At 38.2% G+C, this 24318-nt stretch overlaps 1 protein-coding gene across 1 annotated transcript; it reads left to right on the top strand.

Moving 5' to 3' along the window:
* Positions 1-1236: 1236 nt before the first annotated feature.
* Positions 1237-18265, top strand: LOC147255693 (forkhead box protein P1-B-like). The gene is made up of 16 exons (XM_086213561.1): positions 1237-1393; positions 3853-3993; positions 7788-7925; positions 8017-8106; positions 10646-10766; positions 11032-11137; positions 11243-11350; positions 11828-11915; positions 13323-13400; positions 13510-13702; positions 14122-14198; positions 14700-14801; positions 14945-15072; positions 15631-15685; positions 15853-16016; positions 16097-18265. The coding sequence occupies exons 2-16, from the start codon at positions 3868-3870 to the stop codon at positions 16251-16253; spliced, it is 1731 nt and encodes a 576-aa protein (XP_086069687.1). The 5' UTR covers positions 1237-1393; positions 3853-3867; the 3' UTR covers positions 16254-18265.
* Positions 18266-24318: the final 6053 nt, after the last annotated feature.

The following is a 24318-nucleotide window of genomic DNA, read 5'->3' on the forward strand; positions in this document are numbered from 1 at the left end:
GTGGAAGATGACGATGGATGGATATAGATATATATATATATATATATATATATATATATATATATATATATATATAAAATATCAGAATCAGAATACTTTATTAATCCCTGGGGGGAGGTTCTGTTGTTACAGTTTTTAAACTTGCTCTTGAAAGTACTATAAAAATGAGAAATTACAAATTACAATAATTAGTAAAGTGCAGACTTTAAGAAATAAGATAGAGAGTAAGAATAAACTATTTACAAAGCACAGTTGTTTGTTTATGACACACTATGTACAGCAGCAGTAAAAAAAAAACTGAGAAAGAAAAAGAGTATGTTATTATCGTGTTAAGGATTTGGGTTATGATTTGATCGATTAGCCCATTATTGCACAGTTGAATGTAGTTATATACACTGAAGAAAGTGTGTATCACTCAGAGGGAGGAGTTAAAGAGTTTAATGTTTGATTTGAATGTATTTTTTTATTTTTCTGTGTGATGGTTGTCTCTTCACTGCAAGAAAAGCAATGTCCTTTTTGGAATTGATACAACCACTTTGCTACAGTTTTGTCTTGATGGATGACAAAATGAAAATGTCTCCATCTTGTGGCTGCATCAAAGAAAAATATTAAAACGTTGAACTGTGAATAAAATGGAAGGCTAGATTGGGAGCAATTGATATCTACTCATAGGAAAGGGAGTCTTGTCTATACGCTGCCTTGAAATGCGTAAGCAACTACAACTGTAGTGTACTTATCAAAATAAATGTCAATTTCATCATAAGGGAAGTGTTGAGCCATATTTCCCATGAGGTATGCACCCCTTCAGAGTTAATATGTAATGAAGATATTTCTATCAGTTTTTTTTTTAAATAATCATATGGGTGAATGGTTTGATAAAAAAAACACGAGTTTTAAATAAATCAACATAAGGCGCATGTATTTTTTCTTTGAACTTTTACATTTACTTTTGAATTCAATAAATTTTCAATTATTTTTTAGGGAAAATATTACTTTATTTTCTATTTCATGCTATACCTTTCTACCTTTGAATGATTTTATTTTTATTTTTTTTGCCAATTCTCGTTTCTGTAGATTATAATTTGTCTAATTCTAAAATTTACATATATCTGCAATAAGAGCATGGACAGGTCACACACAATACAAATTATTAAATATTTTCTATTTTATAAAAATATTACCTTTCTGAGACCAAATTTCCCATAAAAGCGTCATTATTCAAGACGAGCTAAAGCGGTCCCGCGTGTGGACATGACGTCACCATTGTTTACTTTTACCTAAGCCACGCCCTCAGTTAGCAACTTGTGGCTAGCCCGCTACCAAGGAAGGCACTCCGAGATTCATTCCACAGACACCACCCCGAGTCAAACATCGTCTGCTCTAACATAACTCGGTGAGTAAACCTTTATTCAACCGCGTACTGGCCCCATTACACTTATAACGAATTAAAAGTCAGATTCATTATGTTATTACCTGGTCGCAAAACGAAGATAGAAATGTTTCTTGTAAGCTAGCGGGGCTGAATGCTAGCTTTTGTTGTACCGTTAACGTTACTCGGGAGGTTGAATTGAAAACCGATTCCTCACCTATCTAACACAGATTAAAAAGATAGTTGATAGGTTATGTGGAAAGTGAACATGCTAAACTTTGGGACCCCGTATAGTCTCCGTTGATATACCAAGCTAAAGGTTCAAGTCCTCATCGTAAATCAGACTGCAATGGCTGGTGTGAACGGATACCGAGTCCATTCATTTTGCGACGAACGTATCGTCCAGCTATCGCCCTTGATTAAAATTAAGGTTACATTTAACTGTATTCACTCAGGATGGCAAAATGGCATTTAATATGTTGATCCCCGGGTGAGATGGTTGTGTACTATAATCTGAAAGTAAGTAAACGTATCTCAACGTGAGCTCAGCTTCAAAATTTGCCCCCCCATGGACATTTTGAAACACAATTTAGCAGAGTACAGCAACAACTATACACTGACTTAGTCAACTTAAGGTTTTTAAATGACTGTTCAAACGACTGATCCATTGTCGACTGAGCAACACAGCAATGCAGAATGAACTGTGGACCAAAAACTGTTTGCGCACACCACTTAATAAGGGTTTACAACACAGACACTTTATGCTGCCTTTTACATTATATTCTAATTTTTACTGCATTATAGAAACTTACAAGGATAATAATTGTGTCATGTGTTAAAATGCTAACATTTAACATATTTTATCAGGCAGCTCACCACCAGACCAGCTACACCACAGTCCAATCGTTACAACACTTAAGAATTTGAGAAAATATCTGCTTTTACTACAATGGAAATAATGTGGAATGTACTCAACAGTGATCCTGGTTTTTACAAACAAAATCACTCCCACCCCCAACACAGTCAGACATGACTCCAGGAAACACTGCTCTTTGTCTTCAGAACTAATCCTGAAAACATGAGTAAACAGTGTGAACCTCACCAGCAACTGCCTGTTATGATTAGATAGGTTTTAGTTTTCATTTGCAAGAACGGCTTGGGTTTTAACCATTATAGAAATGCCCCAAAAATAATGATAGGTTTATGTCTCAAAGAAATACTATAACAGAAATATATGTCATCTAGATGTAGCAGACACTGCATTTTTGTTTGTACAGTAATATGATTGCCTCTATCAGACGATTTGATGGTTACTTGCAGGGAATGATCAGCTTAAATGTGGTCAATATATGGACTAATTATTCTGTTTCATTGAAGATGATAACATTAGTCTTTTGCCAGTGTGGTCTGTTTCATTCGGGGCTTTCCATCTAGGTTTCCATCTGCTCCCATTATCTGTTTGCCCACTTTATTTACTTTTGTTTATGCTGCTTAGCTTTTGACTCAAACACTCCCAAGCTGTATCCATAAAAGCGTACTTGTGCATTGTACTACCTGCCACAGCCGTTTATCGCACCACCTGGTTAATGGTAAATTGTTCCAGAAGGAAGATATGTTTGCACATAAACACAGACTCAGGGCCCCTGTGTTTACAGTAGTCATGGCAGCACTCGGTTATTCAACAAATAGAGCTAACATGTTCCCTTGTCACTTGTAGAGGAGAATGTTTTTCTTGGTGGGTAGAAATATAACAGTCTAGTCGTCCTAATTTGATGTGCTGCAGGGTTTTTTCTTAGATTCAAAACTTGTGAATGACTGAATAATTGGGCCTTTCCTGAGACCACTTTCCTTTAAGAAATTTCATATGACATACTTGTTGTGTCACTCCTGTAGAAACCATGATACTTTTAGTACCCCCTGGCTGAATAACCTATCCCATGTTCTTAGACAAGTTTATAGGAGGGTGGAGCACACACAGAAAGACTATCGTCATGTCTCCTTCTTAGGTCAAATTGCTTTAGTTTTTACCAAAACTAAGATAAGATGGATGAAGTCAATTTTATTTTAAATAAAATGATACAAATGCAAACCTATAATACTAACATAATGAAGTCCACGATAAGTGCTGCTGGTGCTACTTCTGCTCTCACTACTAAAACCTGTGAGAAGTTTCTGAATTAGTTCTGAGACAAAACTCATAACACAAGATATCACATCTCACACCCACACTCTGATCCCTTGGAGATGCATCATCGAGTCAGCTGCCTCCGGCAGTTGAATCTCACACATAAATCCCACCTATTTTTCTCTTAGACATCATACTGTCACCGTGCCTCTTGACTGGAAAACACTTTAGGTCAGCTCATATGTTTTTTTTAAGTTTTACACAATAAAAATGTCTTACTTCATTCTGGCTTTCTGTATTTCATTATATCATTTTGCTTTGTCCAGCTGTTTTGATTTTCACTATTTTTCTTTCTCAGGTCAGTGAAGTCCAGATGCATGAGTCTGGGTCAGAACCAACGAGCCACACCATTCCAGCTGTTAAGACAGTGAACGGGAATAATGCTGAGAATGAGAGTCGACTGAGGAGCAGCCAGACCCCTCCTCCAGAGGCACCCAGGGTCAGTCCCTGCTGGATCTGTTCAGTACATCTGCGCTGGTTCTTAGAAGAGGGATTTTTATTCGTATAGCACTCTATGTGGTGCTCTGGCTGTTTTTGCATACTGCAAATAATGAAATATAATGATGATGTCGAGCATCAGGACTGTCAGGGAAATTTGTTCATATAATCTAATTGCAAAAGAAAACAGATATTTGATTGTGATAAAAGCAGTTATGGCAGTTTTTGTGTCTGCATTATGGGAGCCACAAAATTTCATTTTCATTGCTTGAAATTGAAATGAAGCTAAATAGAGTAACATGGTACCAGAGGGAGTGATTTGCACTCTTTGCATTCAAAAAAGCACTGTTTGGATAAATTTGGGGTTTTGATATACACACCAGTATGCATACTACTTGACCCGATTAAAAATGAGTCTACCGTATAGCGTTCTTATCATCTCTGTGATCTTTTACTGTAGCATGAACCACAGTGCGGAGAGTTTTACAGCATTAGACATTATTGTATGTGTTCAGCTGTAATGTGTCAAAAAATATTAGAATTGTTTGAACATCTGTTCTGAGAAGGAGTGACAGTCCCTGTGCATGGGTGGAGTTGAAAAAAATTAGGACAGCAATTGACAGATGATTAATCTGCAATCATTTTTGACTGCTCATTAAGTCATTTTACACGTGTAGTTTGTTGTTGTAAGATTTCCAGCTTTTCTGTGTCATACATGATTTTATCAATGTTAACGCTTGATTGGACAACAAAAAAGTGTTTTGAAGATGTGATCTCTGGCTCCGCCTCCTGGGAAGATGCGATGGCCAATTTTATGATCAAAATTATTAGTCAAGTGCAAATTCAGTGTATCATTTGATAATGAAAACAATTGTTGCATGCAAACACATTCTTAAATCCAGATAAACTGTTCTCAAAGTTGCTTTGTTACAAATCATTATAGCACATGGCTGGGATTATCACAGATTTGCAAAACTTTCAAAATTTCGCTGAATGTTGGTGAAACCGAAAATAAGTAGCGTTGAAGTTGACATTCATCATTTAGACACTGTATTATCAGTCAACCAATATTTACCCAAAGAGGGTGAAAACAGCCTAGAACTAGAGGTGCACTGGTTGAGCACAATACCTCTGCAATGGTCCGTGTAATATTTCCGGTACCTCTGCAGTTCGGTTGGTATGGCAGTACTAATTGCTTAGTTAAGTTTCAGTTCATTCTGATTTGGCTGAGAGACTTCAATTGAGCTCTAGCTTCAAAGCTAGCGTAAAAACTATGATAAGCAAGTTTGGAAAGTATTCCATACGTCTCAATTTATAGTACACATTTGGATAATGATTCAAACTATGTTTAGGGATGTTGAAATGTTTTTGCAGTTGAATGCCGTGCTGCTACCTTGTTAGAACATTTTTCAGCTATATATGGTAATTTCTGAAATGTAGTTCTAGTAACAAATATGTGGCACAAATGATGCAGCTCCTTGTGTAGCGATGGATCACAGCTAGTTGTGCTGCTTGACTGATTGAAAGACTGTGAGATTCTGATGTTCAACAGTGATTTATATTGCTTTTTGAGGTACCCGAGAACCCCTGAAATAGTCTGCCTCATTCTCTTTAAAATGCAGTTTTTACATGTATGTTAGAGGGAGATCATGGATTTGGGGGGGGTTGGGTTAGGCAGACGTTTGTAAAAAGCACGAGAACACAAGTCTTTCTGGGTGGAGGGATCTCTGTAATATAGTGTGTCTTGTTTACACTCACATCATCTAGGTTATCAAGGCTCTGTGTGATTGCCTGCCAGAACTTAATTACTGAGCAGAGCAGCCTTTACCTTTTTTTGGTTCCCAGAGGGAATTCTAAATGGGGATAATCAGGTTTGTCCAAGTCAGTCCTATGGCTATTTTAATCAGATTTGGATTTGTGTTCATGAAAGGACTGTTGCATGTTTAAGATTATATTCATTTTATGAGTTTCATCGTGTTGAATCTTCATTTGACTGTTTTAGCAAATGTCACTGTTTTGCAGGCTGCACTAGGCTGCATTAGTACATTAGTAAGTATTACATCTCACAAGGGAAGGCAGATTGTGTTTGTTTTTTCGGCAAGTTTTCAGCGTTTCTATTTGCTGTCAGTCATCTCAGAGTTCACAAGACCAGTCTTGCGGGAACAGATCTGTGTTTACACTCTGCTCGCTGGTATGACTTTCAACAATAACAACAACAGAAGATGTTTGGACTTGCTGGCTACCATGGTAACAGGGATTAGGCAAAGGCTGTTGTTGTGTTGATGGTGTCCACAGAAAAATAGAGGGGCCAACTGGCTCTGTCTGTGGGATAGACCTGTTTTCATTGCTTTAGTGGCCACTTCTGCAGCATTGAATTTCAATAGAAAGGACAAACTAGGAGGCAGTCATCTGTTATTGTTAGCCCAAAGCCTGTGTGAAATTCACTGTCAGTTTGTTTACCCGATTCAAAACAGACCCTGCCTTGGAGAGAAATGTTTGTTTGTGGTTCAGACCTTAATTAAAATATGAATCTTGCGCTCTGTTTTCGTAAACAGCCTCTGTATGCTTTTTTATTCATTATTTATATCTCAGTGCAATTTTGATTACTTTGTTTATGTTTACTGCAAACATCCCTTGAGCTGTGAGGCTTGACAGTGGATGGGGGAGGGGTGATTGCTGCATGTCGAGTAGAGGATGTTGTTGTTTTCGTGGTGCTGCTTGTTTGTTGCTGTTTTGATGGAGTTCTAATTCCCCACAGCCATCTGTTGTTGTTGTTGTTGTTGTTGGGTTCATTTTTGGCTGAAAATGGTAGAAGGATCAAATTAGGTTTGCTACATTGACCAGAGAAGGAGTATATATGTGAAGCACAGGAGTAGGTTTGACATTTTGATTTTACCTGTATTTATATATTCAATGTATTTATATATATATATTCAAGTCTATTTAGGTTTATATATTCAGGACTAAATCATGTGAATAAGTGTACAGCACATTCTGCAGGATTCCTGAGACACTATATCATGAAATGCACATGTCTAACCAGATTCCTGAAAATTTTTAAAATAGGTTAAATGCAGTATGAAAATATGCAGCTGATTCTTGGTAGAAGGGTGTAGCATGGGTCAAAAAAGAACCCATTAGACATCATACATTACATAATGACAAATCTAAAGTATACTTTTACATTAGTTTTGGCTCAGTATGCCTTGAATGGTTGTACGACAACCACAACTGAGGACAGCTTTTTTAGTGTATTAGTAATATGATTCCTTTATGCCGGTACTTTTAGTGCAGCAAGACAATAAACATTTCATGAGACTGCGTAAGCTTTTTTCCAAGAAACTTCTGTTGTTATTTTTTTCACATTGACATTTTAAGTTCACTTTGTTTTGAATCATATTGGATTCTAGAATGCAGTGCTACAAGTAATGTTTCATTTTATCCTGCTACACTGCTTTCATGGGGTGCTCTTGTGAAAGCTCTGTTAAAAACGCTGTCACAGGTACATACATGAATATTTTCTCCCCATTGGATATTTCTGGTCATCCATTTCCCCGATTAAAAAGATGAGTTTCTTATTTACATGTAAACGTAATGATTAGTTACACTAGAATGCAGTCCATGTATAGCAAATTGGAGGAGAGTTGCATGCTCACACAAACACAGGACTACATACAAAAACACTATGTTTCCTTTTTTGTAGGTTGAATGTTTATGTCTGGTAAATCTCTCTGCTATAGATGTTGCTTTAGCAGTGTGAACTTATGGTTCTGTTCTGTTCTTTGGATGTTACAGGTTCCAGTGTCATCATCCATGATGACTCCACCAGCAGAGGCTCCACAGCAGCTGCAGCAGACAACACAGCAGCAGATCCTCAGTCCTCAGCAGCTCCAAGCACTGTTCCAGCAGCAGAAAGCACTCGTACTACACCAGGTAATGTTGAGGGGAGGATTGTGTTATTGTTGTTCATAGTGAATTTCTTTAAAAAAAAAAATTAACTCAAATGTAATCATCATGTCTGCAGCAACAGGTTCAAGAGGTCTTCAAAAATCAGCAAGAGCAGCTAAATATGCAGCTGCTACAACAGAAGAATGCTGGGATTGTCACTCAAGAGGTAATATATCTACTAGGGCTGTAGTGATACACTCATCTCACGATACAATACAATACACCATATTCAGCCCACGATACGATTTGATACACTTACATCATTTTCTGAAATATTATAAAAGGACAGCGTGATTTTGGTGACATCTTGTGAGTGTTCCATTGACTTGGATTGAATTAACTAAAACTGAATTGAAAGCATCAATTACACAATATATGGCTCTGCCTGGCAGCTTGCAAATGCTGGACAAAATGAATCAAAGATGTGGTGAGAAAATATGTTTCATTTTTTGAAACTGAGTGCAAATTGTAGCTTACAAGCTTTTGAAAAGTAAAGTGAACAGTTTAAGTGCAGCCAGTGGCCTTCTTTCGCAGCTTTTTTTTTGCTTGATACTGAACATATGAGGCAGCCACTAGCCAGTCTAGCCACCAGGTTAACTAAAAATAAACCATGGCAACCAATAATTCAATTCGCAGGTGACATTAGCATAGTGGGGCTCCATGGCGTTCATCATGTGCCTAAAGCTGTTTTTTTCCACACCACCGAATAAGGTCTCAAATCCTGACAGATAAAGTAGGCAACGGACTCCGTAATTTTCTGCGACCTCTGTGAAGAAGATGGGAACTTGTAGCAACAACCACCATCACTGTCCAACGTGGTTTGTTTCGGGTCGCACTGCAGCTTCTTGGGCTCGGTCTCAGTTAGCATTACCTTGTCCGAGTGGTGACGTTTTAGGTGGGCTTGCAGGTTGGTGGGTTCCAGAGTACTTAACGTTTGTTTGACACAGCCTGCAAACCGCCATACTTTTGTCTAAATCGTCGCTTTCCTTTTTGTTTTGGAACCCAAAATGCTCCCACACATCTGCTTTTAAGCAGGCGCGGGATTTATACTCACCCCATTCTCCTGAATCTCTCAGCTCTAACCAGATGAGAAAGGCGTCGGTGTCTTGGTAACTAGAAATGCTCTATAGCGACACTGGCGGCTGGCAGACCTAATTGCTCTTCCTCCAAAGTGCGGGACATGGGGGATTTGAATGAAGCTTCATGTGTCAATACTCGCGGCTGAAAAACAATACTTTCTGGGGAAACAAAATATCAATATAAATTGCAAAATCAATAAAATTGCTCAGCCCTAATATCTACCATCACCTCTACATTTAAGCACAAAGTTGAAGCTTCTTTCGAAGGCTTGCTGCCAGAGAGCCTTTCTAACAGGAAGCCTTTGTGAAAGTTTTTTTTTTTTTTTTTTTAACCTGAGCCGTACATGTACTTAAAACTCACTCCTTTCTGACAGAAAGAGTCAGAAGGGGCTGTCTGCCAGAAATTCTTCAGGGCAGACTTCTGTTTTGTACTATATTTAAACCTTCTATAACAATATTTATTATGCAACAAGTACAAACAAATGTGTGTCCCTTGTGTATTAAAGAAACGGTAAACAAACAAATCAGGTCACAAGCAAGTGAAACTCTGTTTTGAAACTGAAAAACAAGCATCTCATTCTCAGTTAATCAGTAAACATGAGTAAACACCCAGTGACACCACACTGACCAGTGACCTTGACCTTTGATCGCCAAAATCTTTTCAGTTAATCTTCAAGTCAAGTAAGTACGTAAGTGCCAAATTAAAAAAAAATTCCCTCTAGATACCCCCGTGGTATTCCATTTAGGAGAGTGAGACAGACAGAAACATGATGCCTCAAGGCCACTGCTGTTTAAGCATGGCGGAGGCATCATAAAAAGGCATAAGTCGAGCTCCAAAGCTAGGGTTCACCATGATATTCAGTAAATATAAAGAAATAAGGGAATGAACATTATCACCAAAGGTGAAGTTGTGGGAGAAGAAGGCAGATAAGTAAAGGTTACAGGAGATTGTTTACAAAATTGTCAGGGATTTTTCCATTCATTTGTAGGTCGAAATGGGTCAGTCCAGGGTTAACAATCTCTTATGTGCATGCGAGGGCAAAAATAACACAGTTTATTTTGGCTGTTCAACTCTGCTCTAAAATCCATCATCCACCTGCAGTCTTAACATGCATTTACTGCTGGCAATTACTGCAAATTCATAATACAAGTAGGCGCTTGGCTTAGAGCACAAGACAGCAGGTGTGGGTGTTTGGACAACAAAAATATTTTGCTGCTCAAAATAATGTTGCCCATGTATAACACCAGAAGTGGGCTTTTTTTTTTCTGTTGTCAGGTTTTTGTACACAAACAAAATGCAGGGATCTTCACCCTCAGTAATTAATCATCAAAAAATGTGATTCAGCGATAAAAAAAAGATAAAGTAAATATCATCAGGCTTATATCATTGCCCAAGCAGACATTTTGCTTTTTTAAATGGCTAACAACATTTGCTAATTTCATTACCTTTGTAAGCCAAGTGATTAATGGTGCCTGACTGGTCATATGCATCCTCATCCCACTCATGGTCATTTATCATCAATGAAGATTTCTCCTCTGACTCAAACCATTGATGCAGCCCAGAAACAACTCTAGCATGAAGAATGAGCCAGGCATTCACTGATTGATGTCTTGTTTCGGTCACAGCTGACAGCCCAGCAGATCGCCATTCAGCAGCAGCTCCTTCAGATACAACATCAACATCTCCTCAACCTGCAGCGACAAGGTCTCCTATCTGTACTCCCCACCAGCCCCAGCACAGTGGCAGGTGTGCTACACTCAGGCTTTTACTGCCTTTTTTTATTTCAACACTTGGAAATACTTCCAGGTTTATTAGTTATTGGTTATCGGTGCATGACAGTGTTACCAGGTTGAAAAAAACTTTCAAGACAGTTGAGGTACATTTTCAAACAGAAATTCTTGAGTGTCATGTAATATAATTACAGGCTTTTTATGGTACTGATTTATCGAGAGTGACTTTTCTGTGCTCTATAACACAAGTATTCATCTGGAGCTGGTTTATGCAATTTCAGGCTGTGAGAATGGTAGCATATTATCTGCTTGTGGGGACTCCAGAGAATGTTCCAGTCAACAATCTTCTACAAATGGTCATCATGTTCTCCTCAAGAGGAAAGAAAGGTACTTCAGTAAGATGTACTTCCTATCTAAACTTCAATGTCCTGCTCCAGCTTTTTACTATTCAATAAGTGTATTGTGGATAGCTGACTATTGTAATTGTTGCAGTGGGTCACTGGATGAAAACACACCGAACAGCCATCCTTTGTATGGAAATGGCATGTGTAAATGGCCTGGCTGTGAGACAGTCTTTGGAGACTTTCAGGCATTTCTCAAGTGAGTAATGAATCCTCTCATACCTGGAGAGCTGGTGCAATGTTTATTCACACCTAGTGGGATATGCAGTAGTGGCACATATACACTGTAGAAGACATAAACCGCATTTATAATGAGAGCTTACTTTCAGCATTAATACATGAGGGAGTTGCTGTATAGCTACAGGGTCAAAATAATATAGAATGTTATTTTCAATGATTTATGATCACAACTCAGCCTGGAGCCAGTTTCACCTAATGGCAACATGTAAGCTGTAACTTGTTAATGTCTGTCTGTTCTCTCATGTTAATTTTGACACGTAAATAAATCTAATTGAAAAAGATAAAATGCGACCTTGAGCATGCAAGACTTGTGAAATGCAGAGTACAGCGATCAATATGCAAGTATCAATCATTGTAATGTAAATATAACTCACAACAGTGCAATGTACCCTTTCACAGCTAAAGCACGTCATGATTTGAATGTGTTCGTTTGCAGGCATTTGAACAGTGAACACACACTTGATGACAAGAGTACTGCACAGTGTCGTGTGCAGATGCAAGTGGTTCAGCAGCTGGAATTGCAGGTATATATTTTTGTTTTTTATCTGATACTTAAAATGAAAAAGGCAAGGCTATTGAAAGACTTAAATACAGTACAGGAAAGCTCCACATGAATGGCATTGTATAGCCGGCTAATTTTCAAAATAAAACACCATAAGCAGGTTCCCAGCTAAGACAGGCCTGAAAAGGACACAATATAAACACAAACTCTATGTGCACATGATAGAAACACATCAATAAAGAAACAACAACCAAATCAGCAGAATCTAGTTAAAAGCTGGCTTGCAGCTGGAGATGGAATTGTTTGGAGCACTAATGTGATCAGCTTTGTAGCTGGAATGCAGCGCATATTTGGGGTGAAGTGTGGAAGTTCTTCTCTGTGAGTAAAGATGATAAAAGCTCACAATTTTTTTTATAACTTGTAGGCCCAAAAAAAGGAAAAACAACCTAATCAGAAACGTTAAACTGCATCACCCCTTTGAGCCTGCCCAGTTTGAGGAAGCTAACAAAGGAAAAATGGGTAGGCTCGTAGGCAGAGCTCTGAGCGAAGAATTAGCCTACAGCTTCTCCTGTCCTTCATTGGCTGCTGCATTCAACTGCTTTTTCCGATAAGTAAAAGGTATATTAGACCTAGCAGGACATATAGAAACTAATTTTCAGTAGAATTTTATTTGTATCTCTTTCCAGTAGGAGAACGCTTTATTTTTTTCACCATGTATGTTTTTTTTTAGGGTCATTAAAGGTAGAAAAGATCTAGCAACCTCGTACAATTTGGGGGAAACGGTAAAATTTGCGGTTGTCATGACAATAAAACTTTGTATTTGAAGAAAAGCTGATCTTTAGGTTTTTATAGTAGGTCAAGTACAGTTCTTAGACTGAAAATTGGAATCGGCAAAGGTCGGTCTCAGCAAGTCCCCCCTAACAAAAAAGTCAAAAATTGGAATTGGCCAAGAAAAATGCAATTGGTGCATCTCAAATTTATCTTGGGCACCCAGAAGGTGTTGTTGTTTATTGCATTGCCTGTCATCACAGAGGTTCAGTTCTCCATGTTGCCTTCAGTTTGGTTGGGCAACTGTAGGATGCAGTTGGCCCTGTCTGAGGGTGGGAAGCAGGGTGATGGGGTCCTGGTAGCTGCAGGAGTGCACCCTCTGGTTGGTCAGGACACCTGCTACATGGGAAAAGGGGGACAGGGTGGGATGTGGAGTTAGGGAGTCAAGTCCACTTTTGTATCTGTGGACTTTTTCAAAAGTAAGAGCTTAAACGAATGCGTATTACATTTCTGCAGTGGGGTGTTTTCACACCAGGCCTGGAAACAGAAGTGATGTCCTTGACAATTACACCTTTGTGGATGCCAGGAAACATGTAGTTTCTGCACTGAAGGTAATATCAGAACTCACCAAGTCTTAATTTCTATTTTTGGTCCAACACAGCTGAAGAAGGACAAAGAGCGACTGCAAGCTATGATGGCTCATCTGAAGTCCTCGGAACCCAAACCCGCAGCTCAACCTGTAAGTGCCTGCCATCACAGTTTCCTTCAATTAAAATAAGTATTGTTTTGCACATGTTGAAGCTGATATGGTTCTGGCTTCACTGTTTTGTTTTGTTTTATTTCCTCAGGTGAATCTGGTGTCTAATGTGTCCTTCTCCCAGACAACATTGCCCAAAGGTCCCCCTATGAGCTTGTCTCAGAGTGCCACAGCACCCTCCACACCTCTGACGCCACTGTCTGAATCCCCTTCAGTTCTTACTCCCAATAGCTTGTTCACTGGAACCCCTGTACGGAGACGCTATAGCCGGTCTGTGAGTCAAGGTAACTGTGAATCAGGAATTATTACAGGCTCAGGCATGTGTCGACTTAGACATACTTAAGCTTAATTTCACTCGGGTATAAAGTTTTTGTTTACAGTCATTCGTGGCAGCTGTCAAAGGCGCCTACATGCAAACAAACATACCTGTCTGAAGAGGAAAGCATAAGAGGTAGCATTTAGGATGTGTCATGGAGCTAAAAGAGTGTTAAGGCACATAAGATGATACATGGGGTTACTTACGTCACTGGTGATTTGTTTATATATATATATATAGATATAGATATATAGATAGATATATAGATATATGTATAGAGTGTTTGTTTTTTAATCACATTTTTTCCCCTGAAATATTTCCTGTATATCTCAGTATATGTACATTGTATAGATAAAAAAAACAACTTTTGTAATTGTCTCTCCACAGATATCATCGATAATAAGGATTTCTACTTGAGCACGGAAGTTAGACCTCCATTCACATATGCTTCTCTCATAAGACAGGTAAAGGTCCACAGATGCGAATACATCACAGTTTGTTTTTTGTTTGTTTGTTTTACATGTAATATTGGTGTTCATTGTCATATAAGCCAGGTCCATGATATGGCAAGTACATTTTAAAGCAACAAAGAGGATAAGAATATACATTAATAGATCTTTCAAATCTAATGTCCATCATTGAGCAAGTCTGAAGTCTCATTAGTTAAAAAAATACCTGCTGGACCTTTGAGACAAAGTTAGCAAACTTGATTAAACAGCCATTCTAGTTTTTGTTCATCAGACCTCCAGAATATTTCAGGGTTTTGTTGATGGATTTCTGGGAATAGTATCTCATATTTTGCTCTGTACCAAAGAAAATGGACCTTATTTTCCACACCACCCAGATATTATAGTTGACACAGTCTTGTTTTCGTTTGGAATCTTTTTGAATTGACCGACTTCAATATCCAGAGGAACGTAATGTGTCATTTTAAGAATCTGTTACACTCTCTTCCTCTCTTTCAGGCAATATTTGAATCCCCACGTAATCAGCTGACATTAAATGAAATCTACAACTGGTTCACAAGAAACTTTGCATATTTCAGGCGCAATGCGGCCACTTGGAAGGTACCGACTGACTTATTGGCTACTACTTTGCAGGAGATGTTTATCGAAACATTTGTTTGTTTTACATTTAGCTTTAATAAAACAAGTAAACGCTGAAGTTATACTTCAGACATACACCTTAGGTATTCTTTTTTATCTTCCAGAATGCTGTCAGACATAACCTCAGCCTTCATAAATGCTTTGTACGTTTGGAAAATGTGAAGGGAGCTGTGTGGACAGTAGATGAGATTGAGTTCCACAGAAGACGGCCCCAGAAGACTGCCGGTAACGGGTACGTGGAGGAAGTACAGAACTACCCTTGTTTGTGTATTGTCACGTATTGCTAGAAGATGCTTGAAGTACTTTATTTCTTATTAACCAAGGCTGTTTCTTGAGATGAGGTTAGCGTGAAAAACAACAAGCTCCCACATGTTACTCAATGTTTTACTGCGGATATAAATCTTAGATAAATGACTGTGGAAGAAATACTTAAAATATATTCATCAGCCCAAAACAAGACTACTTTTATCCACCTGTGGATCTTTTATGGAGAGGACTAACCAGGCAAAATTTAATCCTATCTCAGATGATGACCTCAGCCTGGGTTATTTAAGTGTAAGCCAGTGATTTTAACGCCTGCAGCTCAAGTTAGAGCAGAGCAGACAATCGCAATTTAATCTCCTCATTTTTACTCTCGTGTCTTCAGATTTTTAAAAGGCTGGAAAAGGCACCATCCACCATGACAGCAGCCTGCACTGCTGAAGCTGCTAAGCTACAGTTGATTAGGGGGGAGCTTTAAAGAAAGATGTAATGCAGAGTTTGAATATAACTTCTTTCTCTGTACTAACAGATCTCTGCTGAAGAACTCCCAGAACCGCCAGAATTTAGCTGGATCTGCCTCCCTGGTGAGAGAAATCTTAAATTCTCAAGTTCTGTTCGGAGAGTGATAGAGTTAAAGAAACACTGTGTTATGCTCTGTAACTTTTTATTGCAGGGATCTGCCACTTGCAACAGCTCCATCTACTGTATTTTTTGTTTATTTGTTAAAAATTGATAACTTTTTCTTTTCCAGGGTAGTGGTATAGACTGCAATTCTTTCTACAACCCTGCTGCTCTGGGCAGCATCCCATTGCACTCCCTGCCCCACATTCTGCAAGAACAGATGAATGGAGCCCTTGCTAATGGATCTGGATACCAAAGTGACAGCAGCGCAACACAGTCTCCTCCACAAGCTTTGTAAGTGGCTCACTTTGACCTCCAGCTACATGAAAATGTAATTATTTGATCATAAGTCATTCTGTTTGTTTTCCAACCAGCATCAAAGAAGAGCAGGAGGATGAGGAGATATGTGAAAATTATCCCTATGAATCTCCGGAGAGCACAGATGAGCATGGCCACAGCCCGGAGATGACTCATGATGAAGACAATGGCAGCCCAGAGAGGCTTCATCTGGATCGTGTGCCTTCTCTCTGACCATGAGGTCCAGTTTCTCTCCCAGTGAGGCTGCCTGACCCGCAGCTCACAAGAATCCAGATTCCAAAAGCAACAGCTTCATCTACGTAACCAAACACTCTCTTCTTGGGGATTTTTCTTTCATATTTATCAGTGTTTTTATTTTTGTTCATAATCTAGTTTTTAAGTCTTTCTGTACAGTCAGGTAAGATCACAAACATGATTATGTGAAACTGTCTGTTGATGATTTATCTTGTTTTATATCTGTGTACAGAAGGAGCATGAAGAGCAGAGAAGCCAAAGGAAAGGGAACATTGGTTGTTAGCACTTCACAATGAAAAATTTCCCCTTTATATAGCTGCTTTATGCTATGTTGGGGCCACACTAGCTGATTTATTTTATTAGTCATATATATATATATATATATATATATATATATATATATATATATATATATATATATATATATATATATATATATATATATATATATATATATATATATATATATATATATATATATATATATATATAAAATGTGTATATGTACACACACACACAAACACACACATTTGTAGAGGAAGTTGAATGTTCACTGCCAACAAGATGGGATATATTTGTATTTAACACGTATCATTGGTTGATTAAAGATAATATGGAACTTTATACTTGTTGGTCGTTTTCACCCCCACCACAATACATTGCTGAATTTTCTCTAATTGAGCATGTAAGAGTAGATACTATAGATTTACCATTCATGTAAACCATCTCTATGACTAATAAATTCCTCATAAATGTGTCTTCTGTATATTTCTTTAATCAGCACTTTACGTGAACACATGTTGGGTGCAGTTTTGGGAACCGCCCCAATTCTTTTCAATCCACATAATGACTTAATGGAAGGTAAGAGTTGTTGGAAAACTCTCTACTGTGTTATGGTGTGTCCATGCTAGCTTCTGCACTGTCAGATGTGGTAACACAAGTTGTTCCCAGAAGCAGTGCTGTGTAAAATGCAGCACCGGATGAGATCAGATTACTAAATATAAACTGATAAAGTGGCCATATTATCTAAAAGTACCAAATGACTGTCGAGTACTGATGGATGTGGTATGTTCATGGTGATGGACTTCATCTCATGCATCGAAGTGTTTGAGATACCAGGGTTAATTATGTTTATTACCTTTGATAATAAACATAATTAACTGTGATATAATTAACCAGCACAGACAGGTTAAAGCTGGGGTGCCAAAACTGGAATGTACTAGTCGGCCGCAGGCGAAAAGCAAAAACGCGTTGTGTTGCTAAAATGCAAATTAGTGCAAATCTCTTTCTTGTTTTTTTTAAATATTAACGATTGCACATTATTTCAGACAATACATAATTTAACTGCTTCCCTTCTACATGTTTCAGTGACTGTATTTTTCAGTACATTACAGCTCAATTTCTGAAGAGTTCTGTATATTTAAAGAGCATTTTTACCTCACAAAAAAATAGAGCATAAACAGCTGTTTACAGGTTATTTTTGGATGGATTTAAAGGCTTTCATTTTGCAACTAGAGGCTATTGAGCAGCACTTGGGTAAACCAAATGATGAGGTATATTTGATAATGGAAAATTTTTAAAAAATCATATCTTTATTTGGATCTTTACCTGCAGGAGTCTTAACAATTGATAAGAAGTCACAATGCAGTCGGTTCAAAATGCTAGTTACCGTCTTTCATTTGACACTGAACACAAAAAGGCCTTTGCAATAATGGATTTTTGGGTTTTTTTGTTTCTTCTTTAAGACATGTTTTGTTTGTGTGTCCCTTCATGTGTGTTCTCCATGTTTTGCCTTGCATAAGAAGTCAACTTCCTTAAAGCGTCTATGATTTGTCAGGATTTTATCAGGCCTCAACATGGAGAAGGGCTTGTCCCTTGTTACTTCACGTGTACCTTGGCTAAAAACTGCTTGGATGAAATTCATGTAAGTCACAACTATGTAATAATTGATGTTAAAATGGTACATTGGTTGATTAAATAAATAGCTGTTGTTTTTTTTGTACTTTTTTCAAATTTAATATATTTTCCTGCATTCATACTCGACACAGACAACTAGATGACCAGTAACTTCTTGGCATTTGCAAAATAAACAACTCCTATGACATACATGAGGCCCACCTATCTGACATCCTGCATCAGAGAGGTGTAATTCATACTGTGAGAGAAAATAACTGAGCAGGATTTTTAGTCAGTGCTTTTACATCAGTAGTACATGCAGTCCTGCCCCGACAATCATCCCTTTATTCCTTGTATCAGTCTTTTAAGGGGCGCATGACCGAGCCAGAAAACATAGTCCACCTCGAAGATTATAGACAAGGTGGTAGATAGAGCACCATCTCAGAGCAAAGCCAGACAAGCTGCTGGACACCGGTGGCAGTTATTGGGGAGGCTCCAGTTTCTACGTGTGTTCTGACAAGTTTAAGAACAGCAGCAGTCTTGTTTTCCTCTGATGACTCATATCAGCCTGACACTGGAGGTATTGTTAAACTGCTCTGAGGTATTGATGCTCTAGTTCTCGGCACAACGACAAGCCCCGAACTGTTGTGTTAATCATTAATAGGATTATGAAAAGGGTTGTTGCTTTGTGGTTAGAGATGTACTGGATCTCAAACTATTTACTTCATTAGCCTGATGTATTTGTTTATCCGGTTTTGATCTTCTTTTCTTTGATTCTACCTTGTCACTTCCACCAGGGAACTGTGCAGCACTTGCGCCCCAGCATGCATGTAAGAGCGTTGTCAGACTGTTTTCCCCTCAATCAAAACATTCAGTGAGAGGCACCAGCAGGGAAATAATTCCTGGAACTAGATAATCATTTTTTAAGCTCCTGTCGGGACACATAAGAACCTATAGACTGGTTATGGAGCTATCAGGAGGGCTTCTGCCAAGAAACTTCCAGCTCTCCTGATAAGCTCACTACAAACAAAAACACAAATTTCCAATTCAACAATTTTCGCCGTCCTTTGCGTCTGAATTTAGTTGAAGATATTGTACAAAAAAGCAACAGGCTTTTTTTTTTTGGATTCTTTTGGATATTAGCGTGATTTAGCCCGTATGCCGTGTAATAGCAATTTATTAGATTTTCTGATGTCATTTTTTCTATTGGCAATATTCACATCAAGTTGGGGTGATTTTACACAGTCTCCAAAATTTCCAACTGATTGTCCTTTTAATTACTGATTCATCGCACAGAGCTGATTAACGTAGCAGTTTATTGCTGCATGAAGCTGAATTGTGTTTGTGCATTTTTGCTCTGATAATCACTTGTAGTCTTCCTCACCTGGGCATGAGCAGATACTGAATATATACACCCCAGGCCTCTATTGTATGCCACTAGTGTTCAAAAACAGTTCTGTAACATAAATCTATATTAAGATCAAATCAATACAAACAAAATGATAGAAAGTAAACATAAATATTAAATTTTTCCTACAGCCTATACTACAGGATTTTTCCCAAACTATTTTTTTTAAATAAATGACAAAAAAATGCAGTCTGACTTTCAACAGACTTTATCCACAAGTTATGAGAGGGCTGAGTTTGTGAATAAATTAAGATTTTGAAGTGACACTTTTGTATGATTTGACATGATCTTGAATGAGTAAATCAACATTTTAAAAAAACATCAACTGGATCTTTCTTTTTTATAAGCCACTCAGACAGCCATATCTTGTAGTGAGGCTGCAGAATGGTGGAAAGTGAAATAGAAAACCTCCCTAAAGACAAATCTTAAAGAAATTTCACAAATTTCTTTTGTGATCTAAATAAAATCTCTATGGTTCAGGACCCAGTCTTGAGGTCCATCAACAGATGCTGCATCCCTGACAGATAACTGCTGTCACAATTCAATCTGTCTAGAGTTGGTTGGTAGAATAAAATAATATGGTTAGCCTGCTCATTTATTGTAACAGACACAAAAAATCAAAATGAAAAAAAAAATCAACATGTAGTCTGACCAGAGGCAGAGAGAAAAACAAGAAGTGAGTGTCAATATTTTTTAGCTACACTCACCTGCTGGGTCATGTCAGTGGTCTCATCCCCTCACTCACATTCTGTGCATTTCGTACATGCTGAAGACCAAGAACCTGTGAGTATGTCTGTGAAAAACTACAACTTTTCCCAACAAATTGTGTCCAAGTTAATAAGGGAACATAGATCCCACAACCTGTGTTGTGCCAGCTGGCCAAGGGAAAGTGATCAGATGCTAAAATGCAAGTACTGAATAGAAATAGAATGTCATTCCAAAAATGTCTGTGAGATTTACAGATTCATCTGTGAGATTTACTAATTTTGTTCTAATTTATATTTTTGACTCTTTAGACGAAGTTAGTGAAAATGCAAAGAGTAATAGATTAATATGCACTGAAACATCCATCCATCCATCCATCCATCTATCTATTTTCTTCGGCTCATCCTCTTAAGGGTCGTGGGGGGGTTGGAGCCTATCCCAGCAGCTTTCAGGCGAGAGGTGGGGTTCACCCTGGACAGGTCGCCAGTCCATCACAAGGCCAATACATATAGACAGACAATCATTCACACTCACACTCACGCCTACGGTCAATTTAGAGTATCAATCAGCCTAGTCTCCAATTGCATGTCTTTGTACCCGGAGAGAACCCACGCAGGCACAGGGAGAACATGGAGACTCCACACAGAAAGACCCAGTGTGCCGCCTGCACCACAACAATATAGATTAATTTTATCTGGAGGTGAAAACAGCACAAATTACTGCCTAGTTACACACAACTCTCCGAAAGGACGTTATGGAAATTTATTCTTACTTTTCCATTTTTTTCATGTTACATTGTGTCTACTCTATGTTCATTTGTACACATAATACAAGGGCAGTGGTATATCCCAAAGACTTTAGAGGTTAAATATCTTTCTATTTTAAGGTAAACCTACTCACATGCACAGCAGTGGTGGATGGATGCGCATTCCATAAAAGAATGAATAAATATATGGATGTACTTCTTCATATAAAAGTCTAATGTATAAAATGTTCATACATTGTCAAGATTATGATGTAAATCATTGAACTATTTGCATATAAGTTGCATGTGTTAACATTCCTGAACTCTTTCACTGCCATTTCTGTGTCAAATTGGGAGATAAGACCCAAAGTGTACTTAAGTTTAAAAAAATGAATGCACTTATTGTGAAAATATTTTAAGGTATATATTGTCATTTCATGGTCCAGTTAATTTTTTTTAATCATATTTATATTTAGTCCTGATCTTGTTTTATTAATGATCCATGATCATAAATATGTGATTATTAACAATGCTTCATTACTGTGTTTGGTTTTGGTGAACAGTATTGTAAATCCTTTATTTCTCAAAAGTTTTTATTAACTGTATAAAACAATAAATTGATCGCTTTTTGTACCTAATTATGAAATAGAAATGTAAAGTTAAATAAATGTCCGTTTTCTTGATGTTGTCACCGTCTTCAAACAATTGCTTAAGTCATTTTTTTGACAGAACTTTCTAATTACCTAAATCATCTCCTTATAATGTCTTGTCTCCAGTTTTTCATTGTTTTCCGAAAAACTAGAAAAGTGTCTTGGGCGGTTATTTTCAGAAGGTGGCAAAATGTATTAGTGTAAGTAACATAATATGGCAATACAAAAAAAAATATAGTACAATTAAAAAATAATTTCGCTCACAGTGTACGAAGGAAAAACCCCAACAAATAATTGGAGAGCAATAGACACCCACCAGACCCCCCTCCATTTCAGGGCCCAGGTCAAGAGGTCAAGCACGTCTTTGGTGTTGAGAATAAATCCCCCTCACACACTCTGCTTTGTCTCACAAAAAGGCAACTTTTGACTCACCAATCAGAGAAAACCAAACACTTACATGTTGTAGAGAAACATTTTGGGAACACTGAAAGAAGGAAGGAAAAGCCCCCCCCCCCCCCCCCAAAAAAAAAAGCTTTATGGCCAGAGAATCTTTTTACTGTCACAGACAGAGGGCAGATCCAAGTCAAATACAAGCTCTGTGACCACAATTTGGGAACTGAAAAGGGAAGACGGAAAAACCGTGACAAGCAAAAGACAGTCACACTGACGGTTGAGACTGAGCTCAACTTCCTCCTAATATATAAAAAAAAGACGGATTTACTTCGGCATGTAAAACTTACATTATTTCAGATTGCAAAGACTTTAATGATCTCTCCTAATTGAAAAAAATAATGCAAGAAGAAAGATCTTGCTGCCCAAAATGTGTCAACACGCCACAACTTGGGGGACAGTAAAAAAAATCGAGACAAAAAAAAAGATAAAAAAATTTGGTGATTTGAAGCATTTTTAAAAACTTTGTTAATCTCCGTTTGACTTGGATTGGAGTTCACTCATCTATCCACCATCCATCCATAAATATATAATGGCTTAGCAAGCAAAAACTAATTAACCCTGAAGTAGTGCTAGAAACTATTATTCACTTTTTTCCCTTTTTGCTTTACTTCAAATCAACTCCAGCTATGGGAAGGAGTCAGAACCTGGCATGTCCTGGACTGTGGTCTGCCCCGTTGTATTCACCTTCACAATCGTTCACAGCAAAAACATTCTGGATCCCAGGAATGACGCACTGCTCTGGGCTCAAATAGACGATGGAGAGCTCAAAAGCATCGTGGTGAACTCCAATAATGTTAAACAGTTTGTTGTTGTTGATGACACTGTTCACCAGCTGTATGTGTCTGAAATCACTCAGTACCTTGAGGCCAGAGATGTTCTCTACCTCTCCCCACCACTGAAGAGAATAAGTGAATGGAGCTTGTGACCGAGATCCTGGAGGAGGTGCATCGCTTTGGTATTGACAGGCGCTCTGAGCCAATCACAGCCATCAGTAGAGGGGTCTCTATTTTGCCAGAGGACTCTATATATAAAGGTGCTGACCTCTCTTCTTGCTTACACTGACACAAACATGGGGGCTAAAAACAGGGATCAGCTTTGCAGGTGGGAAAAACAAATTGGGAAATTATGTTGGGGTGGGTGCCATGTTGTTAGATCTCTGAATTGGATGGCAGAGATGCTAAAGGTGCTCATCACCGTATGAACTTTAACCAAGAGGATGGGTTTTCTGATGGTCTGGCATGCCGTTAAGACGAACAGGTAATGTAGATGTTGGCCATGATATTGGACATCCATCCATTTTCTACCGCTTATTCCTATTAAGGGTCACGGGGGGGGGGGGGGGGGGCTGGAGCCTATTCAAGCGGCTCTCGGGTGAGAGGTTCACCCTGGACAGGTCACCAGTCCATCGCATGGCCAACACATATAGACAGACAACCATTCACACTCTCAGTCACACCTACAGTCAATTTAGAGTATCAATCAACCTAGTCCCCATTTGCATGTCTTTGGACTGTGGGAGGAAGCTGGAGTACCCGGAGAGAACCCACACAGGCACAGGGAGAACATGGAGACTCCACACAGAAAGATCCTGTGCCCGAGCTGGGACTCGAACCTGGAACCTTCTTGCTGTGAGGCAACAGTGCTAACCACTGCACCACTGCACTGCTCATGATATTGGCTAGTAATAGTAATATGTCACCTTCAAATGCTCTGGTTTGTTACATGCAAAACTCTCCTCTCCTAGCTGACTAAGCGTATAACATATCCATCATTACTTCATTTTCACATGCATGTACCTTTAAATCAAATGAAAAAAAAAAATCTCATCTCAATGGAATTGCTACTGTCACAATATGACTCTTAAAAGTCCATTTTCCACCAATCAGCTTCAACTTTACACGAAGACTTGATGAATTTTTTGTAATTTTTCAAAAAATGAACATGAACCTACAGCACACAAAGATATATACTAATAAAATAAACCAAAACTTTACAAAGTAAATCTACCCACTGAAAAAAATAACAAATAGGAAGATCGCACACCTGTGTAATGATTGTCATATAATGTAATGAAATAATCAATAATGATTTTCTGCAGTGCAGTTCAGAAAAATACATAAGATAATAAGATACCCCCCATCTCATCCTTATTTTAGTCTACTACCAGAAACTTGGATAAAACTTAAC

This window comes from Aulostomus chinensis, chromosome 9, assembly GCF_037954235.1.
Source record: "Aulostomus chinensis isolate RoL2024-O1b breed Wild chromosome 9, RoL_Achi_v1.0, whole genome shotgun sequence".
Taxonomy (NCBI): Eukaryota; Metazoa; Chordata; class Actinopteri; order Syngnathiformes; family Aulostomidae; genus Aulostomus; species Aulostomus chinensis.